The 19385-nt window shown below is 43.7% G+C and overlaps 1 protein-coding gene across 1 annotated transcript in view; it reads left to right on the forward strand.

Moving 5' to 3' along the window:
- Positions 1-1634: 1634 nt before the first annotated feature.
- spata20 (spermatogenesis associated 20) overlaps positions 1635-19385 on the forward strand; it is a 452991-nt gene continuing 435240 nt past the window's right edge. The window contains exon 1 of the mRNA XM_068057905.1: positions 1635-1759. Coding sequence (XP_067914006.1) covers positions 1638-1759 — 122 coding nt within the window. The 5' untranslated portion in view covers positions 1635-1637. The remainder of the gene's footprint in view (positions 1760-19385) is intronic.

The raw sequence follows: 19385 nt of genomic DNA on the forward strand, positions 1-19385 counted from the left end.
TTCAACCTGGAGAAGTGTGAGGTGCTGCATTTGGGGAGGTCAAACAAGGTAAAGGAATACACGATTAATGGGAAAATACTGAGAAGTGTAGAGGAAGTGAGGGACCTTGGAGTGAATGTCTACAGATCCCTGAAGATAGCAGGACAGGTCGATAAGGTGGTTAAGAAGGCATATGGAATCCTTTCCTTTATTAGACGAGTTATAGAATATAAGAGCAGGGAGGTTTTGCTGGAACTGTATAACTCATTGGTTAGGCCACAACTTGAGTATTGTGTGCAGTTCTGGTCACCTCATTACAGAAAGGATGTAATTGCACTAGAGAGGGTACAGAGGAAATTTACGAGGATGTTGCCAGGACTGGTAAAATGCAGCTATAAGGAAAAATTGGATAGGCTGGGGTTGTTCTGCTTGGAACAGAAAGACTGAGGGGAGATCTGATTGAAATGTACAAAAGTTTGAAGGGCCTAGATAGAGTTGAGGTGAAGGGTCTATTCAACTTAGCAGAGAGGTCAGTGATGAGGGGGCATAGATTTAAGGCTGCGTTTGCAGACAACACAGCCACTAGGTGGCGCTGCACTGGCACATGTGCAAATGCAGCCTGCTCAACTATAACGTCACAGTCAGCGATGTTCAGGCAGCTGCCAGGACTAAAGATGGCGCTGCTCAAATAATCACACAAAGGCAACGTAAACACATGGCAGCACACAATGGTCGGAGAGACCGGCTGGCTGGGGAATGGCCGGAGAGATCGAAGTGGGGGGGGGGGGGGGGGGGGGCAGGAGGAGAGCGCACCCGCCACGACCAAGGTCTTCGGCCGCTCCCTCCCCGCTTCCCCCCCACACCCCACTCTCTCCCCGCTTCTCCGCTTGCTCTCCCACGTTATGCGATGGCGTCATCTGGGCATGCATGTACCAGTCTTGCCAATTTACGTGATGATGTCATACACGCATGCGCCAACCAGTCCTGGCAATGCAGAACGCAGCGCATGCGCAGAAAGCAGGAGCCCATTTGCGCAGGTTGGCGCAGTCAGATGACATCCCCGCCGGCTGCGTTGTCAAGAATCACTTTGTAGATTTAAAGTGATTGGTAGAAAAATTAGGGAGGAGATGAGGAAAAACTTTTTCACCCAGAGGGTGGTGGGGGTGTGGCACTCACTGCCTGAAAGGGTAGTTGAGGCAGCAATGCATTCAAAAGGAGTCTGGATATGCACCTCAAGTGCTGTAATCTGCAGGGCTACCGACCAAATGCTGGAAGGTGGGATGAGATTAGGTGGATTGTTTTTCGCTGGCACAGACACAATGGGCCAAGTGGCCTCTTTCTGTGCCTTAATCTTTCTATGAATCGATGAAAAATTACACAGACTTGGGATTTTTGCTTTAGAAAATAGCTGAAGGTTGAGTTCTTCAAGGTTATGAAAGCGTTCGACAGGTTGGATGTAGAGAAAATGATTACACTTTTGGGGAGGTAGACAAAAACTTAAGAGTCATGAATATGATAGTCACTAATGCATCCAACAGAAAATTGAAGAGAATGCTCGTTTCCTGAAGTGGTTGAATGTGGAACAAGCTGTTGAAGTGAATTTGATCCTCCAGCCGCTAGAGGCGCGGTAGCTGGCGCCTCGCTGCTGATTTTTGGCGATGCTGCCACAGCTGGGCTGCGGGAGGTGTCTATTCGTTTGCTTTCGCCGGGCGGCTGCTTCAGCGTGGTCTGCTGCGGGGAATAGGCCGAGGAGGTTGACAGTGGCGGAGGTACAACGCAGGTAAACTGGGAGCTGGGTGAGAGTTGGCCCCCGGAGAGGAGGCTCTTAAAGAAGCGGACAGCAGAGTTTTGTTTTGAACCGATGGTGTTTACAGCCCCTTCGCCCGTACTACCGCGGTGCCTCACGGGGCTTGTAGTCCGTCCCGCTTCTGCTCCCAGCGGGGATCAGGTTAGCGGACTACAACTCCCGGCGAGCCCTGCGCCAGGGTCACGCCCCCCTCATACTGCAGAGCTGACAGGTGGGTTTATTGCAGCATTTCCTGTTTAGCAGAGGGGCTGAGAAGGTATTTTATCAACAGACTTGTATTTACTTTTAAAGTAAAACTTCTTGTAGGATCTATAAAAGATGGGCGTGAGTCCCTTGATTTGTAATCTGGTGGGTGCTTTGTGGCTTTCTAACTTAAGCCAATTTATGAGTTCGAAGTTAGAGAGTGTTTGTTGTTTGTGCTCCTTTCAAAGGGGGCACCTTTCTTCAGCTTATCTTTTGTTTGCTGACACTGGGGCATTTTCCTAATTAACAAATGAAAAGAGTGCATGTTAGAGCAATGCTGATGAAAGTCATTTATTCTGATTGAATGTGCCACTGTTTTGGTGGCTGCAAGGGCAAATAGCTATTTAACTAAAGTATCTGTGCAGATTCTAGGTGTGTATACGTGAACTAGGCTGAATTCTGGGGCACTGAATAAAGCCTTTCTGGTTTGGACACTGCTGCAACTGCTTGGCTGGAATTTTCTAGAATTTTATTTTTCCTACAGGCTATGTAGGGCTCCTGCAGGGTGCAAGTTGTAGTCCTTCGAGGACTGTGTTTAAAGCCTCGAGACAGCTGCCCAGAGTTTCAGACTCTGCCTGCTTTACAAAAAAAAATAATTTTTCAGGGAAATTGATCCTTTCGGGGGCCAGGTTGAAGCAATATTAGAAATGTTATGTTTAGAAGTGCCAACCAACTCTGTGGGATAAATTCTTTATAATGTATGTATTTACAAGATGTGGGTATCACTGACAAGGCTGGCATTTATTGCCCATCCCTAGTTGTGCTTGAGAAGGAGGTGGTGAGCTGCCATCTTGAACCACTACAGTCCATGTGGTGAAGGTGCTCCTACAGTGCTATTAGGGAGGGAGTTCCAAGATTTTGACCCCGTAGCCATGAAGGAATGGCGATATAGTTCCAAGGTAGTATGTTGCGGCTTGGAGCTGATGGTGTTACCAAGTACTTGCTGCCTTTCTCCTTCTAGGTGGTAGAGGTCGCAGGTTTGTTTAGTTTAGTTTTAGTTTACGTTTTAGAGATACAGCACTGAAACAGGCCCTTTGGCCCACCGAGTCTGTGCCGACCATCAACCACCCATTTATACTAATCCCATATCCCTACCACGTCCCCACCTGTCCCTATATTTCCCTACCACCTACCTAATACTAGGGGCAATTTATAATGGCCTATCAACCTGCAAGTCTTTGGCACGTGGGAGGAAACCGGAGCACCCGGAGGAAACCCACGCAGACACAGGGAGAACTTGCAAACTCCACACAGGCAGTACCCAGAATTGAACCCGTGTCGCTGGAACTGTGAGGCTGCGGTGCTAACCACTGCACCACTGTGCTGTTGAAACATTGGCAAATTGCTGCAGTGCATCTTGTAATTGGCACACACTGCAGTCACATTGCACCAGTGGTGAAAGGAGGGAATGTTTAATATGGCGGATGGAGTACCAATCAAGAGGCTATTTTGATCTGGAGGTGTCAAGTTTTTTGAGGCAAATGGAGAGTATTCCGTCATGCTCCTGACTTGTGCCTTGTAGGTGTTGGAGAGGCTTTGGGGAGTCAGAGATGTCATTCGCTGCAGAATGCCCCAGTTCTGACTTGCTCTTGTAGCCACAGTATTTCTGGTCACTGGCAACCTGAGGATGTTGATGGTGGAGAATTTGATGATGGTAATGTCATTGAATGTTAGTGAACGTGGCCAGATTCTGTCTTGCTGGAAACTTGTGTGTGTGATTCCAAGAATTCCCCTTGAATGTACCAGCTCGTTAAGGGTCTGACCAGGCTTTTCCCTCATGAGCAACAATCATTCAGAAAGAGGCATAGATTCATTTGAGGGGTTAAGTGCTGCTGCCTGGTAGATCAATGTGGCCTCAGCCATTGGCTTGCACCTCCAGCATCACTCTGTAATCCCGACTGCAGTATTTCCCTGGTAGAAGAAAGGACTTGACGGGGGAAGGGAGGGGGTAGGTGGCACAACAGACTACTCGACAGCAATTAACTACAGATAAATATTAGCTCCTCTGTTGTTGTGAAATGAGCCACATTCTTCATTTTCCAGGCACCCTTCCAAAATTCAGGGCACTCTGAAGATTTACATTGACACTCAGTAGGGAGGTTATATGGGAGTATACATTATAGAAAGGATTGGATCAGGCTAAGAAATTTCCAGGGTTTTACCTTAACCAAATGCACAGGAGTAGTTTGAGAGTCTTGGTCCTCAGTGCTGTGCACCTCCAACCTAGAGGAACAGTCCAGGATTGTCATTGAGTTGAAGGAATTCGCCCAAGAAGTACTTTGTGCACTGTTGGTCCAAATTTCAGTCATTTGCCCTGATTTCAGTCTTCACAGCTTTGTTAAGTTCCTTTATTAGTTGCAGGCCTTTATGCAGCAGCAAGCAATAACAACTTGCATTTATATAGTGCCATTTACATGGCAAAATATCCCAAGGTGCACCAGGAGTGATATCAAACAAAATCTAGCACTGAGCCACATAAGATGTTGGAACATGTGACAAAGACTTTGGTCTGAGCGGCAGTAGCATCTTAAAGGAGGAGAGAGAGGTAAAGAGGTGGAAAGGTGCAGGGAGGGAATTCCAGAGATTAGGGCCCAGGCAGATGAAAACATGACCACCAATGGTGGAATGGTGAAAGTTGGAAACAGATACAAGGTCAAAATTCGAGTATCAGGTATCTTGGAAGGTTGTGGGGCTAGAGAGGTTACAGAGATAAAGGGCGCAGCCATGGAGGAAATTGAAAACAACAATGAGGATTTTAAAATCCAGGCATTGCTTAACTGGGAGCCAGTATAGGTCAGTGAGCATGGGGATGATGGGTGAACGGTACTTGGTGTGAGTTAGGACATGGGCAGTAGTGTTATGGATCAGCATTACACATGAGAGGCTGACGAGTAGTTTCTAGAAAATTGACCTATCAGTTCAGAAAATCCTTGCAGGAATGGGACATCTAATTTGTGAAAATTTTTGCTTTCTTGCTAATCAGAGCTCTTAATATTTAACTTCAACTTTGTTTACAAAAATACATATTCGTCAAATAGAATCTTACAGCACAGAATGGGGCCATTCAGCCCATCATGCCTGAGCCATCCTGTTCTTTCTCATAGACTTGCACATTTTCCCTTTATATTTTGTGAAATTACTGGACAGTTTTGCCATGTGAAGCTTAGAAGAGATACTGGAACAGTTTGTCCACAAGGGAACAGCATGTTGTTTGAGGATCAAGGCAATTTTGTAAGAGTTCTTGGGAATTAACGGGTTGGGGAGGGTGATGGTGGGGAGATATGGAGACACTGTTGGAGAAGATGTACTGAGTCTATCTGGACAGGTGAGAGTGGAACCAGGAGAGAAGAATACCGTGGGTGATGGAAGAAGGCCATTAAGGAGAACTGTGGGGAGGAGACAGGAATGGTCAACAGCGTTGAAGATGCAAAGAGATGAAGGAGGGACAATGGGTTTCAGCCACACGTGATGTGACTGGTTACTTGGACTAGTCTTGGTGTTGTGTGTGTGGGTCAGAAATCAGATCAGAGGGGCTTGAGTAGGGAGAGGTGACCATTTAGATAGATGGCAATGACCTGTTCAAGGGACTTCCTCAAGACGAACTCTTCGACTCAGTCACTCGTCCCCTCCTCTAAACTCATGCGCTTCCTGCTGGTTGTTCGCCTCTTCCTTTTGTAAAGTGATGTGTGAAGAGCACATAAGAGATGTACATTGATAAATAAGTTAGGTAGTAGGTAGATAATTGCGTTAAGTCCCTGAAGTCTGCTTAAATCAAAATTATTGATAACTTTCTGTCATGTTTCTGGAGTTTTATTTTCTCTGGATCAGTGCCATTGGTCGGCTGCACAAGCAGACCATGTATCTCTGATGACCCTGAATGCACCTTTATCTATGTCTCCTATGACCGTGTGTGTGCTGTTATCTGTCCAGCAGCAGACAGCATAAAAGCAAGACAGCTAGAAAATGGACAAGCAGGGAGTTTGACAGTGCTAAATGGTATTTACCTCAGTGCAAGAAGACTAGGGAATAAAGTGGATGAGCTAAGAGCACAGATTGACACGTGGGAGTGTAATGTTATAGCTATTACTGAGACATGGCCGAAAGGAGGGCAGGAATGGCAGCTCAACATTCCTGGTTACAGGGTTTTCAGACGCGATGGAGAGGGGAATAAAAAAGGAGGTGGGTCACAATATTGATTAAAGTAACAATTATTGCTGTGAGAAGGGATGATATGGTAGAAGGATCATCAAATGAGGACATATGGGTTGAACTGAAGGATGAAAAAGGGGCAACCACACTACTGTAGAACTCCAAACAGTCAGAGGGAAACAGAAGAACAAATACAAAGGCAAATCTCTGAGAAGTGCAAAACAATAGGGCAGTAACAGTAAGGGATTTGAACTACCCTAATATTAACTGGGATAACATAAGAACGTAAGAAATAGGAGCAGGAGTAGACCAGACAGCCCCTCAAGTTTGCTCTGCCATTCAATATGATCATGGCTGATGTTAGGCAAGTCCCCCCACCCCCCCCCCCCCACCTACCAAGAATGAGGTAAATTAATTTCGCCACATGAGCATTAATTTTAAACTGCTGATGGTGAAGAAAGAACTTGCTTTAGAAAACAATTGGAGGTTATGGCTGGAGAGAGACATTAACATATCAACAGACAAGTACTTCAAAGGACTAGGGAGCTATTCCGTGCTCCAATTTAATCCACATTGGACTTTTGATTACCGGACATTGACGCATTCCAGGTTATCTACTAAGATGGCCGAATACACAAACAGATGTGGTTGGGCCAGTTTGGTCACACGACTGACGGAGTTTTTTGAATTTGAGCTTCCAACAAGGAATTTGAAATCAGAAGGCTGTTAGCTCCTGGACTGAGAACACCTTTCTCCTGTCTGCTCTCATTTCGCTCTCACCAGCTTCGGAAACCATTGAAGACATGTGAACCCCAGGAGAGAAAAGTCTCCTCCAGTGAACAAGGTTTAAGAAGAATACTGGGCCCCAACGAAAAGCAAGACTACCTACAATCAAGGGCCCTACAGCGACCTTGAAGCACAGTTTTAAAAAAAAAAAGCCCTCTTCAAAGATTGCCTCAAACCTCTCCATTTTATTTTTCTTCTCTTTTCTGCCTCTATTTGCATGTGCGTATTGCATGTACATGCTAGCGTGGGGGCCCGGGGCGTGTATCAATAGGCGTTAACCGAGTTAGAGTTTAATGTTTAATAAATTTCACTTTTCTTCTTTAAACCTAAAGAAAACCTGGTATACTCACTTCTTTGCCTTATAATTTGAAAGTTGTGAACAAGGATTCACAAAAGAGGAGCTCAAAACACAGTGTGTTTAAAATGAAACCCTGTTACAATAAGACCAAGTGAAGACAGTAAAAGACCCCTAGACACCTTTCTCACCTGGTTGGAACAGAAGTTTGGGTGTTAGCGTCCGGACTTTTACCCAGAGACAGATGAGTGAAATTGGAAGTGGGAAGCCAAATTGTTCCCAATCAAAAAGAGCAAATTTCAATACTGGTTTTCTTGTGGTTGTGTGTGATTTGAAAACTAGCATGTCTGCAACTGAAGTTAGTAGTTCTCCAAGCCAGGATGAAGTAACTTGGGATAAGTTAAAAGCACTGTCTTTGGAGGAGTTGAGACAAATGGCTGAGCAGTGTGGGATCATTGTATGTGGCAAGGCTAGGAAGTCTGAACTCCTAAGGCTAGTGGCCAACCATTTTTCCATTGAATCTGAAGAAACAGAAGCAGGGTTAGAAGCAGACCCAGACAGGGTACTACTATCAAAGATACAATTGGAACAAAGGAAATTTGAGTTAGAGGAAAGAAAGAGAGAGCCTTCCAGAAGGAACGTGAAGAAATAGAGAGGGAGGAAAGAGAGAAAGAAAGACAGGAGAAGGAAAGATAGAGAGAGAAAGAATATTCCGGAAAGAATGCAAAGAAAGAGAGTTGAAGCGGCTTGAGTTAACTAGGGGGTGACAGAGTAACCCGAGTGAAAGCATAGCCAATATGGAGGAGCATAATTCAGGGCTGGGTACAAGATTGCTGAAAGTCACTCAGTTAATTCCAAAATTCAATGAGGAAGATATGGAAGGGTTTTTTGTGTCTTTTGAGAAACTGGCAAGGCAGCTAAAATGGCCACCTGAGACCTGGTTCCTTTGAATACAAAGGAAACTAACTGGAAAAGCCTATGAGGTTTATTTCTTGTTGCCAGATGAGAGTTCATCAAATTATGAACTGACCAAAAATGCTATCCTTGGGGCATATGAATTAGTACCCGAAGCCTATCGCCAAAAGTTTAGAACCCTCAAAAAACAAGCTAATCAAAATTATCTGGAGTTTGAAAGAAGCAAGGAGCTGGCTTTTGACCAGTGGCTGAGGGCTTTAAAAATACAGCTCAGCTATGAGACTCTCAGAGAATTAATCCTGTTAGAGGAATTTTAAAACTCTCTCCCAATCTCAATGAAGACCCATGTAGAGGAGCAACGGGTTCAGGGAGCCTGGCAAGCCGCCGTTCTGGTCGATGAGTTTGCTTTAATTTATGTCGGTTTCCCGGGGAGAACCTTTCCTAATCACCCCCACAAAACTGAAAAGGACAAAGGCTGGGAAGATAAGAGCCCAGGCAGTCCTGGAAGTGAAAGGAAAGCAGGAGACACAGGGGGCCCTCCTCCAGCCAAAAAGGAAGGTGTTCTGAGCAACACTGAGACCTGTGTGCTTCCGTTGTAATAAGTCAGGGCATTTAAAAGCTTACTGCTGGAAACTAAAGGGGAAACCGGTAGGGTTAATCAGGCATACCCACTCGGTGAAGACGGGGACTTGATGTAAAACACAGCAGAACAAGCTGTGGCTTTAACTGTAGTAAGAGTGCAACCTAGGAAGCTTACTACAGTCAGTGCAGGAAAAGTTAATAGGATTCCTGAAGGTTATCAGGATTTCGTGTCTGAAGGGAATGTAACCCCATATCCCTCGAGTGGGGCAAGCAAGCCCATAGTAATTCTCAGGGACACGGGCCACCAGATCCCTTTTACTGGGAAGAGGCCTGACCTTTTCCCCCAGAGAGTGCAGTGAATACCAAAATGGTGGTGAATGGTATTGGAGGGCAGTGTATGCCTGTATCTGTACATCGGGTGCACCTAGAGTGCAACCTAGTTTCGAGACCAATGCCCATAGGGATTGTCTCTAGTTTGCCTGTGGATGGGATTGACCTGCTCCTAGGTAATGATCTGGCAGGGGTGAAGGTGGTAGCCACCCCCCAGTAGTGAAAGAAAGACAGTTGGAGGTCAGAGGGACAGGGCAATGGCAGGAGACTGACCCCTGCAGAGACCCTGAATGTGTAGTGGATCAGACCATGATCAAACCAGCTCCCCCAGAGGAGACTGCATTGGCGCTGCAGGCACATGACCATGCAGTTTGCCTGTCCGAGACTTTCTTTGGAAAGTTAAGAGACCCAGGGAATGAATTAAATGGATTTTCTCTAGGTGAGGCTCTGCGAGCTGACCCAGTATTGCGAAAATTAGCACAGGCTGCCCAGTCTGAAAGTGAAGCAGAGGGAGTCCCTGACTGCTACTATTTAAAGAATGAGGTACTGATGAGGAAATGGAGTTCTCCTCACAGACCTGAATGCAAGGAGTGGACGGTAGTTCACCCGTTAGTGGTGCCACAGAGGTACCGGAGAGGAATATTAAGAAGGGCCCACAAGACTACAGTGGCTGTACATGCCGGTATACGAAAGATCAAAGCCTGCATAAGACAGCAGTTTGACTGGCCAAAACTCCACAAAGATTGGTGGAGTACTGCAGGAGTTGCCACATGTGCCAGGTTGAAGGGAAACCCCAAACTACAGTGAAACCTGCATCTCTAAGTCCCTAACTCAAGCTGAGGGCTTGGTGAACTGTAAGGGACCCCAGCCGAAAACAAAAGGGGACATGCAGGCACACGACTGGCAAACGTTTAGAAAGAAAAGGGGGAAAAAGTGACCAAGAGGGCAGGTTAAAGGAAGTCTGGGAAGAATCCTGGATGAAAATCCCTGCTATCTGGTCAACCAACCCCAAAAAATGTGAAAAGTTAGACCCCACATCCGCCTATGTAAATGCAGACTCTAGAAGCACCCCATTAGAGTTGCGAACAGCATTTACAGGAACCTGCAGAGCCAAAGAGAGACCTCTAGGGAGCACAGAAACCGTGAGGGTGATGCCTCACTTAGTCGAAGTGTCACAGGAGAGTGCAGTTAAATCTGCACAAATACCTACTCGCAGGTAGGAGTGTCCTTAAGAACAAAGAGGAGAGTAATAAAGACTCCTCCACCACATTCAGAGGAAGAGGGAACCACCCATCCCCTGAAGTCGAAAGCCTTTGCATGATTCAGAGTGTTCAGGATAGACCCACCCACTACTAACTCTCCTGAGAATAAAAAGGGGAAATTAAAACAGCCCTGGTACCCAGTAAAGACCATTTTAAATAGGTTTTAAGGTTGGTGAATGAATGGAAATGAATGAGAGAAATGCATGACTTTTCTTCTGTATCTTATATTTCTCTCAAACCCAGTAATGAAATGTGGCATTTTTCTTCAAATTGCATTTCATTCTCTTGGGTGTGGAGGTGTCAGGCATGCACCCCCTCCCCCACCTGCCAAGAATGAGGGAAATTAATTTTGCCTCATGATCATTAATTTTAAACAGCTGATGGTGAAGAAGGAACTTGCTTTAAAAAACAATTAGAGACTTTGGCTGGAGAGAGATATTAGCCTATCAACAGGCAAGTACTTCAAAGGACAAATGAGCTATTCTCTGCTCCAATTTAATTCAAAATGGACTTTTGATTACCAGACGTTGACGCATTTCAGGTTATCGCCTAAGGTGGCCGAATACACAAACAGAGGTGGTTGGGCCAGATTGGTCACATGACTGACTGACTGTTGGAGTTTTTTGAATTTGAGCTTCCAACAAGGAATTTGAAATCAGAAGGCGGTTAGCACCTGGACTGAGAAGACCTCTCTCCTGTCTGCTCTCTTCTCGCTCTCACCAGCTTCGGAAACCATTGAAGACATAGGAACCCCAAGAGAGGAAAAGTCTCCTACGGTGAACAAGGTTTAAGAAGAATGCTGGGCCCCAATGAAAAGCAAGACTACTTACAATCAAGGACCCTACAGCGAGTTTGAAGCACAGTAAAAAAAAAAGCTCTCTTCTGAGATTGCTTCAGACCTCTCCATTTTATTTTTCTCCTCCTTTCTGTCTCTATTTGCATGTGCGTATTGCTTGTGCATGCTAGCGTGGGCGTGTATCCTTAAGTGTTAAACCTTAAACTTAAACTCTAATTTGGTTAATAAATTTCCACTTTTCTTCTTTAAACCTAAAGGAAACCTGGTGTGCTCATTTCTTTGCCTTATAATTGGAAAGCTGTGAACAAGGATACACAAAGGGGGAGCTCAAAACACTGTGTTTAAAATGAAACCCTGTTACAATAAGACCAAGTGAAGACAGTAAAAGACCCCTAGACACCTTTCTCACCTGGTCGTAACACTGATCCTCGGCCTCAACACCACTTTCCCTCCCACTCCCCATATTCCTTGATTCCCTGAGAGACGAAAAATCTGTCTCTGCCTTAAATATATTCAACAATGGAGCATCTACAACCCTCTGGGGTGATGAATTCCAAAGATTTACAACCCTTTGAATTAAGAAATTTCTGCTCATCTCAATCCTAAATGATTGGCCCCTTATCCTGAGACTGTGCCCCCGTATTCGAGATTCCTCAGCCAGGGGAAACGACTTCTCAGTATCTACCCTGTCAAGCCCCTTCAGAATCTTGTACATTTCAATGAGATCGCGTCTCACTCTTCTAAACGCCAGGGAATATAGACCCAATTTACTCAGCCTCTGATCAGTGGTAGGGCCCTACCAAAGTCATGGTCAAATTTTACAAATTTCATGATCACAGATTTTGAGAATTGTAAATTTCACAATTTTGCACATTTAAATCGTAAATTTCATGGTGTCGCAACAAACGATAAAAATGATCTATTTAAAACAAAAAAAAGAGACAAGGAAGGTTTCTGGTTTCAAATGGCATTTACTGTATACTCAATAACTATTGTAAAAAGCTGACTATAAACAGGTCCCATTCTTTACTCACTGAAGTCAGTGGTTAAATATGGACATACGAATTAGGAGCAGGAGCAAGCCACTCGGCCGCTTGAGCCTGCTTTGCCACTCAACAAGATCATGGCTGCTCTGATTGTAACCTCAGCTTCGCATTCCCGCCTCCCCCCGATAACCTTTCACCCCCTTGCTTATTAAGAATCTATCTACCTCTGCCTTAAAAATATTTAAAGACTGTACTTTCAGCGCCTTTTGAGGAAGAGAGTTCCAAAGACTCATGACCTTCTGAGAGAAAACATTTCTCCTCATCTCTGTCTTAGATGGACGACTCATTTTTAAACAGTGACCCCTAGTTCTAGATTCTCCCCCAAGAGGAAACCTCCTTTCTGCAACCTGAAAATGTCTCTTTCTTCATCCACTGTCTCTGTGCTGTGTACACCTGTCTGTGTTTAGATACAGCTCTTGCTGCATCCATGGAGTTTGTTGGAATTGCCAGACAGTGCCGTGCTCGCCTTGCAAGGTGGGGAATTCTGCCTTCTACAGTGTTCCAAAACTGCAGCACAGGCAAAGTACAATCTGCCTCTTTGCAATGCAATACAATAAGCAGGAATCTCCAGCCTACAGTTGTTGTCAAAGCCAGGAATCGCATCAAACAAGTTTAAATCCACCATCAACAGGTGCATTTGTATAGGATCAAAGATGCGTACAATTTTCAGGAATGCCGCAGAAGGTTGTTGAAACCTCTGAGCTGCTTCTTCACCACTTGACTCTTCCCCGTAGCAGTAAAGTTGTTTGAATTTCTTTGCTATGCAAGAAAACATTCGTTGCGCACAGGCATGTAATTCAGCATCTTCAGAGTGTTGTTTGTTTGAGTGTGCTTCAGCCCAGAACAGTACATCCGTTACTTTATTGTAAGCTTTATGGATTGTGACGTGTCGAGATTCAAACCAAGTGATTAAATCCATCAGACGTGTAACATTCTTGGCAATGAACTGAACCTCCTCATTCAGCTGAGCATTGTTTGAAAGGGTTACAATGTTTGTTAAAACCTGTGTTTTTGGTGTCAGTGTGAGCTGTTGTGAGACGAAGTCTGAGTAGTATTTCAGGTGAGCTGCATGATACTGTATTGCCCAAAACCTAGAATTTCAATGTGTAATTACTGGCTGTGGAGGAAGGGTGATGTTTTGTTCTCCAATTTCAGCTGCATTTTCAATGTGTTGCCTGTATCAAAACGTGCAGCTAGGGCAGTGTTTGAAGGTCGTTTTATTCATGTAGCTGACCAGTTTGTCGATTTTTACCAAACTCACTTTTCCACAGCTCACTGATGAGAAATTATATGTGCATTACATGTAAAATGGACAGCATTAGGCATTACGCCTTGGAGCACAGATTTAAAAGATTTTGTCATGTAAGTTGCATTGTCACTGATGAAAGCAGACACTTTGTTGAAATCTGCACTGTATTTTGAAATGGTTTTGTTTACCACTTGGGAAACTGTGGTGTAATTAAGAGCTTCTATGTGCATGCAGTCTGCAAGCACTGTTGTTGGCTTTCCTGACTGTACATCTTCGGCCTTGCCAGGTATAAAATCACGCAAAACATGCATCATATAGTTTTCTTGCGCATCGGTGGACTCATCAGAAATAATTGCAGAAGACTCTCATGCATTAATCTGAGAATTCATCTCCTCACAATGTGTAGCAAAAACCTTCAGTAGGTAGTCCTGTCATAGTTTATTTGCAGTTAGCAAGCAACCACCATTTTGCACATTACGTTGAATACCCGCAGCTTTGGATGATCAACTTTTTCCAATGGTATTTTGGCGCTTGCAGAAGCGTTCACAAGTTCCATTGTAACCAACTGACGATTTTCTGAGCTCTGTTGACTTCTTGAAAAGAGATGAAATTGTTGCTTTTTTTTTTGCGTGTTCATTTTCCAGTGGTGCGATGTCAGGTGCTTTCTTTCTGCTGTGATGGCTGGGACTCTTAAGTGGTGCTGAACTGTTGCCAGCTGTGTGTGATCCAAAGCAACGTTGCAGTTTGTACAAAACAGTATTCCATCATTGGCTTGAAGAATTTGGCTTCCAAATTCTTTCACTCGATGTGCTGCAGTAATGGTTGTTGCTGTTTTTTTGATTTGCTCATTCTGGCATTTCCACTTGTTTGCTAATAGTTGAGACTGTTTCTCTCTCAACTGCACCGGAGGCCCTCCCTCATCTTCCAATCAGTGAATTGAGCATTGTGCCAATCACTAAAATGCACAAAGTTCACAACATGCCCAGCAATCAGCAAGGTGAGCCTTGTGTCACCGAATAAAATGTGTAAAGTTTGCAAAATGACGAATTTCATGAAGGACCTGAGATTTCACGGTCTGTAATGCATTTTTCACAGCTGTGAATTTAATCGGGCCCTAATCATTGGACAACGCTCTCATACCAGAAACTAATCTACTGAACCTTCGTTGTACTGCCTCCAATGCCAGTACATCGTACCCTAAATATGGAGACCAAAACTGCGCACAGTACTCCTGTTGTGGTCTCACCAAAACCCTGTAGAATTGTAGAAAGACTTCCTTATTCTTGTACTCCAATCCCCTTGCAATAAAAGCCAACATGCTATTTGTCCTATTTGTCGTCCTAATTGCTTGCTATACCTGCATGCTATCTTTGTGTTCCTTCTGTGACATGGGTGGTTCCCACTGTTCAACTCCCCACCTGACCACAGCAAGTGTATTTATATTAAGAGTTTAGACACTTGGTGTTTTATTTTTCAAATAAACAGACAGCTACAGGTTTTCTTGTAGGTTTTAAAAACAGAAAGTCAATTGTTTATTGATCAATATACCTTATTCCGAAATTGTCGCAACTGCATCTACTCATGCATTTACTCGCACGCGCGCACACACAACACCAGAAGAAACAGATGGAGAAGGGAAAGAGGAAGGTGGTTTTTAATGGGGGAGAAAGGTTACGATAAACCTGTTGAATTCTCTTGAAACTCAAGTTCTAGATGGTTACAGGCCTGATATAGTTGTACATTTCTCTCTTGGTTGAAGGTTCTGTTGAAGATGGTCGGTCACTTCCAGCTTTCCCATGCTGGATAATATAGATGTCGGATTTTTTCAGCAGGCATGTGCTTTCTGGCTTGCTGGAATGCCAGTTGCTACAAATAGTTTGACCTTCTGGGTCAGTCTCTCTGGCTGTTTTTTTTTAAAGGTAAAACTGTGTCACTTCTCTCTTCCTATCAGGAGACACTCTGGGGTCTTCCCCATTGTGATCGCACAATGGCCCAGGTCATGGCTACTTCACATCTCCTTTGTTTTTGAAGAAGGCATTCAATTCTGGAATGGTGTTTTTAGGATAGGTGTAAGATGGGTTTCATTTACACCTTTTGGCTTTGAAGAGTTGTACTTCATCTTTGTCAGACTGTTTGGATACACAAAAGGCTTATCCCTTTTTCTGCTGGCCATTTTGGACCATTGTTCACTTTTTAAAATAATGGTTCTTTTTTTTTAAGACTAAATCTGTTTTTTCATAATTCTTCAGGGTTAGTCAGTGAATGTTGTATCATCCCACTTCTGATGTGCGTGACACTTGTTCAGAGGGATTTGGGTGTACTCATACATCAACATTTGCAAGACTCATGCCTTTTAAAAATATTATGCCATTCTAATATGACTACCAAAGTGAATAACCTCTCACTTTCCCACATTATACTACACTTGCACCTTGTTGCCCACCTCACTTAACCTGCCTATATCTCTTTGCAGCCTCTTTGTGTCCTCACAGCTTGCATTCCCACCTAGCTTTGTATCATCAGCAAACTTAAGATACATTACTCTCGATCTCTTTGTCTAAGTCTCTAATATAGATTGTAAATAGCTGAGGCCGCAGCACTGATCCTTGCGGCACTCCACTAGTTACAGCCTACCAACTTGAAAATGCCCCATTTATCCCAACTCACTGCTTTTTGTCCGTTAACCAATCCTCTGAGCGTGCTAATATGATACCCCCAACTCCATGAGCCCTCATGTATTAAGCTTTTGGAAATACAAGTATACTAATCTACTGGTTCCGCTTTGTCTACCCTTTTCTAGTTACATCCTCTCTATCTTCACAAAGGAGAGGGTTGATGTAGACATTGCAATTAAAGAGGAGGCGTGTGAAATATTAGATACGATAAGCATAATGAGAGAGGAAGTACTGGAGGGTCTGACATCCTTGAAAGTGGATAAATAACCAGGGCTGGATGAATTGCATCCCGGTTTTTAAAGGAAGCCAGGGAGAAAATAGCAGATGTGCTGAAGATCATCTTTAAACCCTCACTAGGTACAGGAAAGGTACCAGACGATTGAAGGTCTGCGAACGTTGTACCATTGTTTAAAAAGGATGCAAGGGATCGGCCAAATACTTATAGGCCAGTGAGTCTGATCTCGGTGGTGGGTAAATTATTAGAATCAATTCTGAGGGACAGGATAAACTGCCATTTAGAAAGGCATGAATTAATCAGGGATAGTCAGCATGGATTTGTTAAGGGAAGGTCATGTCTTACTAACTTAACTGAGTTTTTTGAGGAAGTAACAAGGAGGATTGATGAGGGTAGTGCAGTGGATGTGATCTACATGGATTTTAGTAAGGCATCTGACAAGGTCCCGCATGGCAGACTGGTCAGTAAAGTGAAAGCCCATGGGATATAGGGGAATGTGGCAGGTTGGGTCCAGAATTGGCTTAGGGGCAGGAAACAAAGGGTAGTATTCGATGGATGTTTTTGTGAATGGAAAGCTGTTTCCACTGGTGTTCCACAGGGCTCAGTGTTGGGACCCTTGCTATTTGTGATATATATTAATGATTTGGACTTAAATGTGGGAGGCATGATTGGGAAATTTGCTGATGACACAAAAATTGGCCGATGACACAAAAATTGGCCATGCAGTTGATAGTGAAGAGGATAGCCGTAGACTCCAGAAAGATATCAATGGTTTGTTGAGTGGGTGGAAAAGTGGCAAATGGAATTCAGTCCAGATAAGTGTGAGGTAATGTATTTGGGGAGGGCAAACAAATCGAGGAATACGCAATATACGGGAGGATATTGAGAGGGGTAGAAGAAGTGAGAGACCTTGGAGTGCATGTCCACCGGTCCCTGAAGAAGGTGGTAGGACAGGTAGATAGAGTGGTGAAGAAGGCATGTAGAATGCTTTTCTTTATTGGTCGACGTATAGAATTCAAAAGCAGGGATGTAATGCTGGAACTGTATAAAATGCTGGTTAGGCCACAGTTGGAGTATTATGTACAGTTCTGGTCACCACATTACAGAAAGGACCTAATTGCTCTGGAGAGAGTACAGAGGAGATTTACAAGAATGTTGCCAGGGCTTGAAAGTTGCAGCTATGAAGAAAGATTGGATAGGCTAGGGTTGTTTTCCTTTGAACAGAGGAGGCTGAGGGGTGACTTAATTGAGGTGTACAAAATTATGAGGGGCCTCGATAGAGTGGACAGGAAGGACCTATTTCCCCTCGTGGAGAGATCAGTTGCCAGGGGTATTTAAGGCGATTGGTAGAAGGATTAGAGGGGACATGAGGAAAATCTTTTTCACCCAGAGGGTGGTGGGTATCTGGAATTCACTGCCAGGAACGATACCTGGACATGCACCTGAAGTGCTGTAACTGGCAAGGCTATGGACCAGGTGCTGGAAGGTGGGATTAAATTGGGTGGCTAGATTTTTTTTAGCTGGCACAGACACGATGGGCTGAATGGCCTCATTCGGTGCTGTAATTTTGCTGTGCTTCTATTGATGTCTGGATGGGTACCATTTTCTAATGATGTAGCTACTTTACACCTATTCATTTTTGGTTTGGGCTGAGTCCATCTGTCTGCAGGACCCTTTGTTATATAATTCATGTAGCTAGAAGTCATCAATGTGCTATAGTTCTCCTTCCAATCTCAGTGGGCTTTTCCCACAGCTATTTCAGACAAGGTTAATGAGTTCCATCATTGAAGACAAGTTTGTAGATTCCCCATATAGGAGGGTCATGTGACTACACCATTTTGACTGTGGTTCAAGTCTCCAAGTTCTTGAGGTTTAGTTTTAAAAGTTGACTTTTTAAACATCATAATTACACCATTTCATCGTTTAGTTCGTCACGGCTCCTTCCGTTCATGACAACTTACTTAATAGATTTTAGCATTTTCCCAATGATTGATGTCAGGCTAACTGGCTTGTAGTTCCCTGTTTTCTCTCTCCCTCCTTTCTTGAATAGTGTTGTTACATTTGCTAACATCCAATCTGCTGGGAGTGTTCTAGAATCGGGAATTTTGAAAAATTATAACCAGCACATCCACTAGCGACCTCTTTTAGAACCATAGGATGTAAGCCATCAGGTCCTGGGGATTTGTCAGACGTAAGTCTGTTAAGTTTCTCCAATACTTTTTCTTTGCTAATATAAATTACCTTAAGTTCCTCATTCTTATTAGCCCCTTGGGTACCCTGCATTTCTGGTATGTAACTTGTGTCTTCTACTGTGAAGGCAGACACAAAATATTTGTTTAATGCCTCTGCCATTTCCTCATTCCCCATGATAATTTCTGCTGTCTCTGTCTCTAAAGGACCAACGTTTACTTTAGCTGCTCTCCTTTTCATATACTTGTAAAAGCTCTTACAATCTGTTTTTGCAGTCCTGTATAGTTTCCTCTCTTTTTTTAAAATCCTTTTTATCAACTATTTGGTGGCTCTTTGCTGGTTCGAAAACACTCAGGCTTACTGCTATTCTTTGCCAAGTTATAAGCCTCTTTTAATCTAATACTACCTTTAACTTTCTTAAGCCAAGGATGGGTTTTTCTTGCTGAGTTTTTGTCTTTAATTGGAATATATTTTAGTTGAACATTTTGAATTATTTCTTTAAATGTTTCCCACTGTTTATTTGCTGCCATATCTTTTAGTCTATTTATCCATTCAACCTTAGCCTGCTCTCCCCTCATATCTCTGTAGTTGGCTTTGTTTAAGTTTAAGATTCTTGTTTGGAACTGGAGTATGTTGCTTTTAAACTTGATATGGAATTCAGTTGTATTGTGATTACTTTTTCCCAGTGGGTCTTTTACTATGAGTTTATTAATTAAACCTGCCTCATTGTACAATACTAAATCTAAAATAGCTTTACCCCTAGTTGGTCCCACAACGTTTTGTTCCAGGAAACTGTCACAAAAGTATTCTACGAACTCATCTTCCAGGCCACCTTTGCCAATTTGC

Source organism: Heterodontus francisci, chromosome 26 (assembly GCF_036365525.1).
Source record: "Heterodontus francisci isolate sHetFra1 chromosome 26, sHetFra1.hap1, whole genome shotgun sequence".
In the NCBI taxonomy this organism is placed as follows: domain Eukaryota; kingdom Metazoa; phylum Chordata; class Chondrichthyes; order Heterodontiformes; family Heterodontidae; genus Heterodontus; species Heterodontus francisci.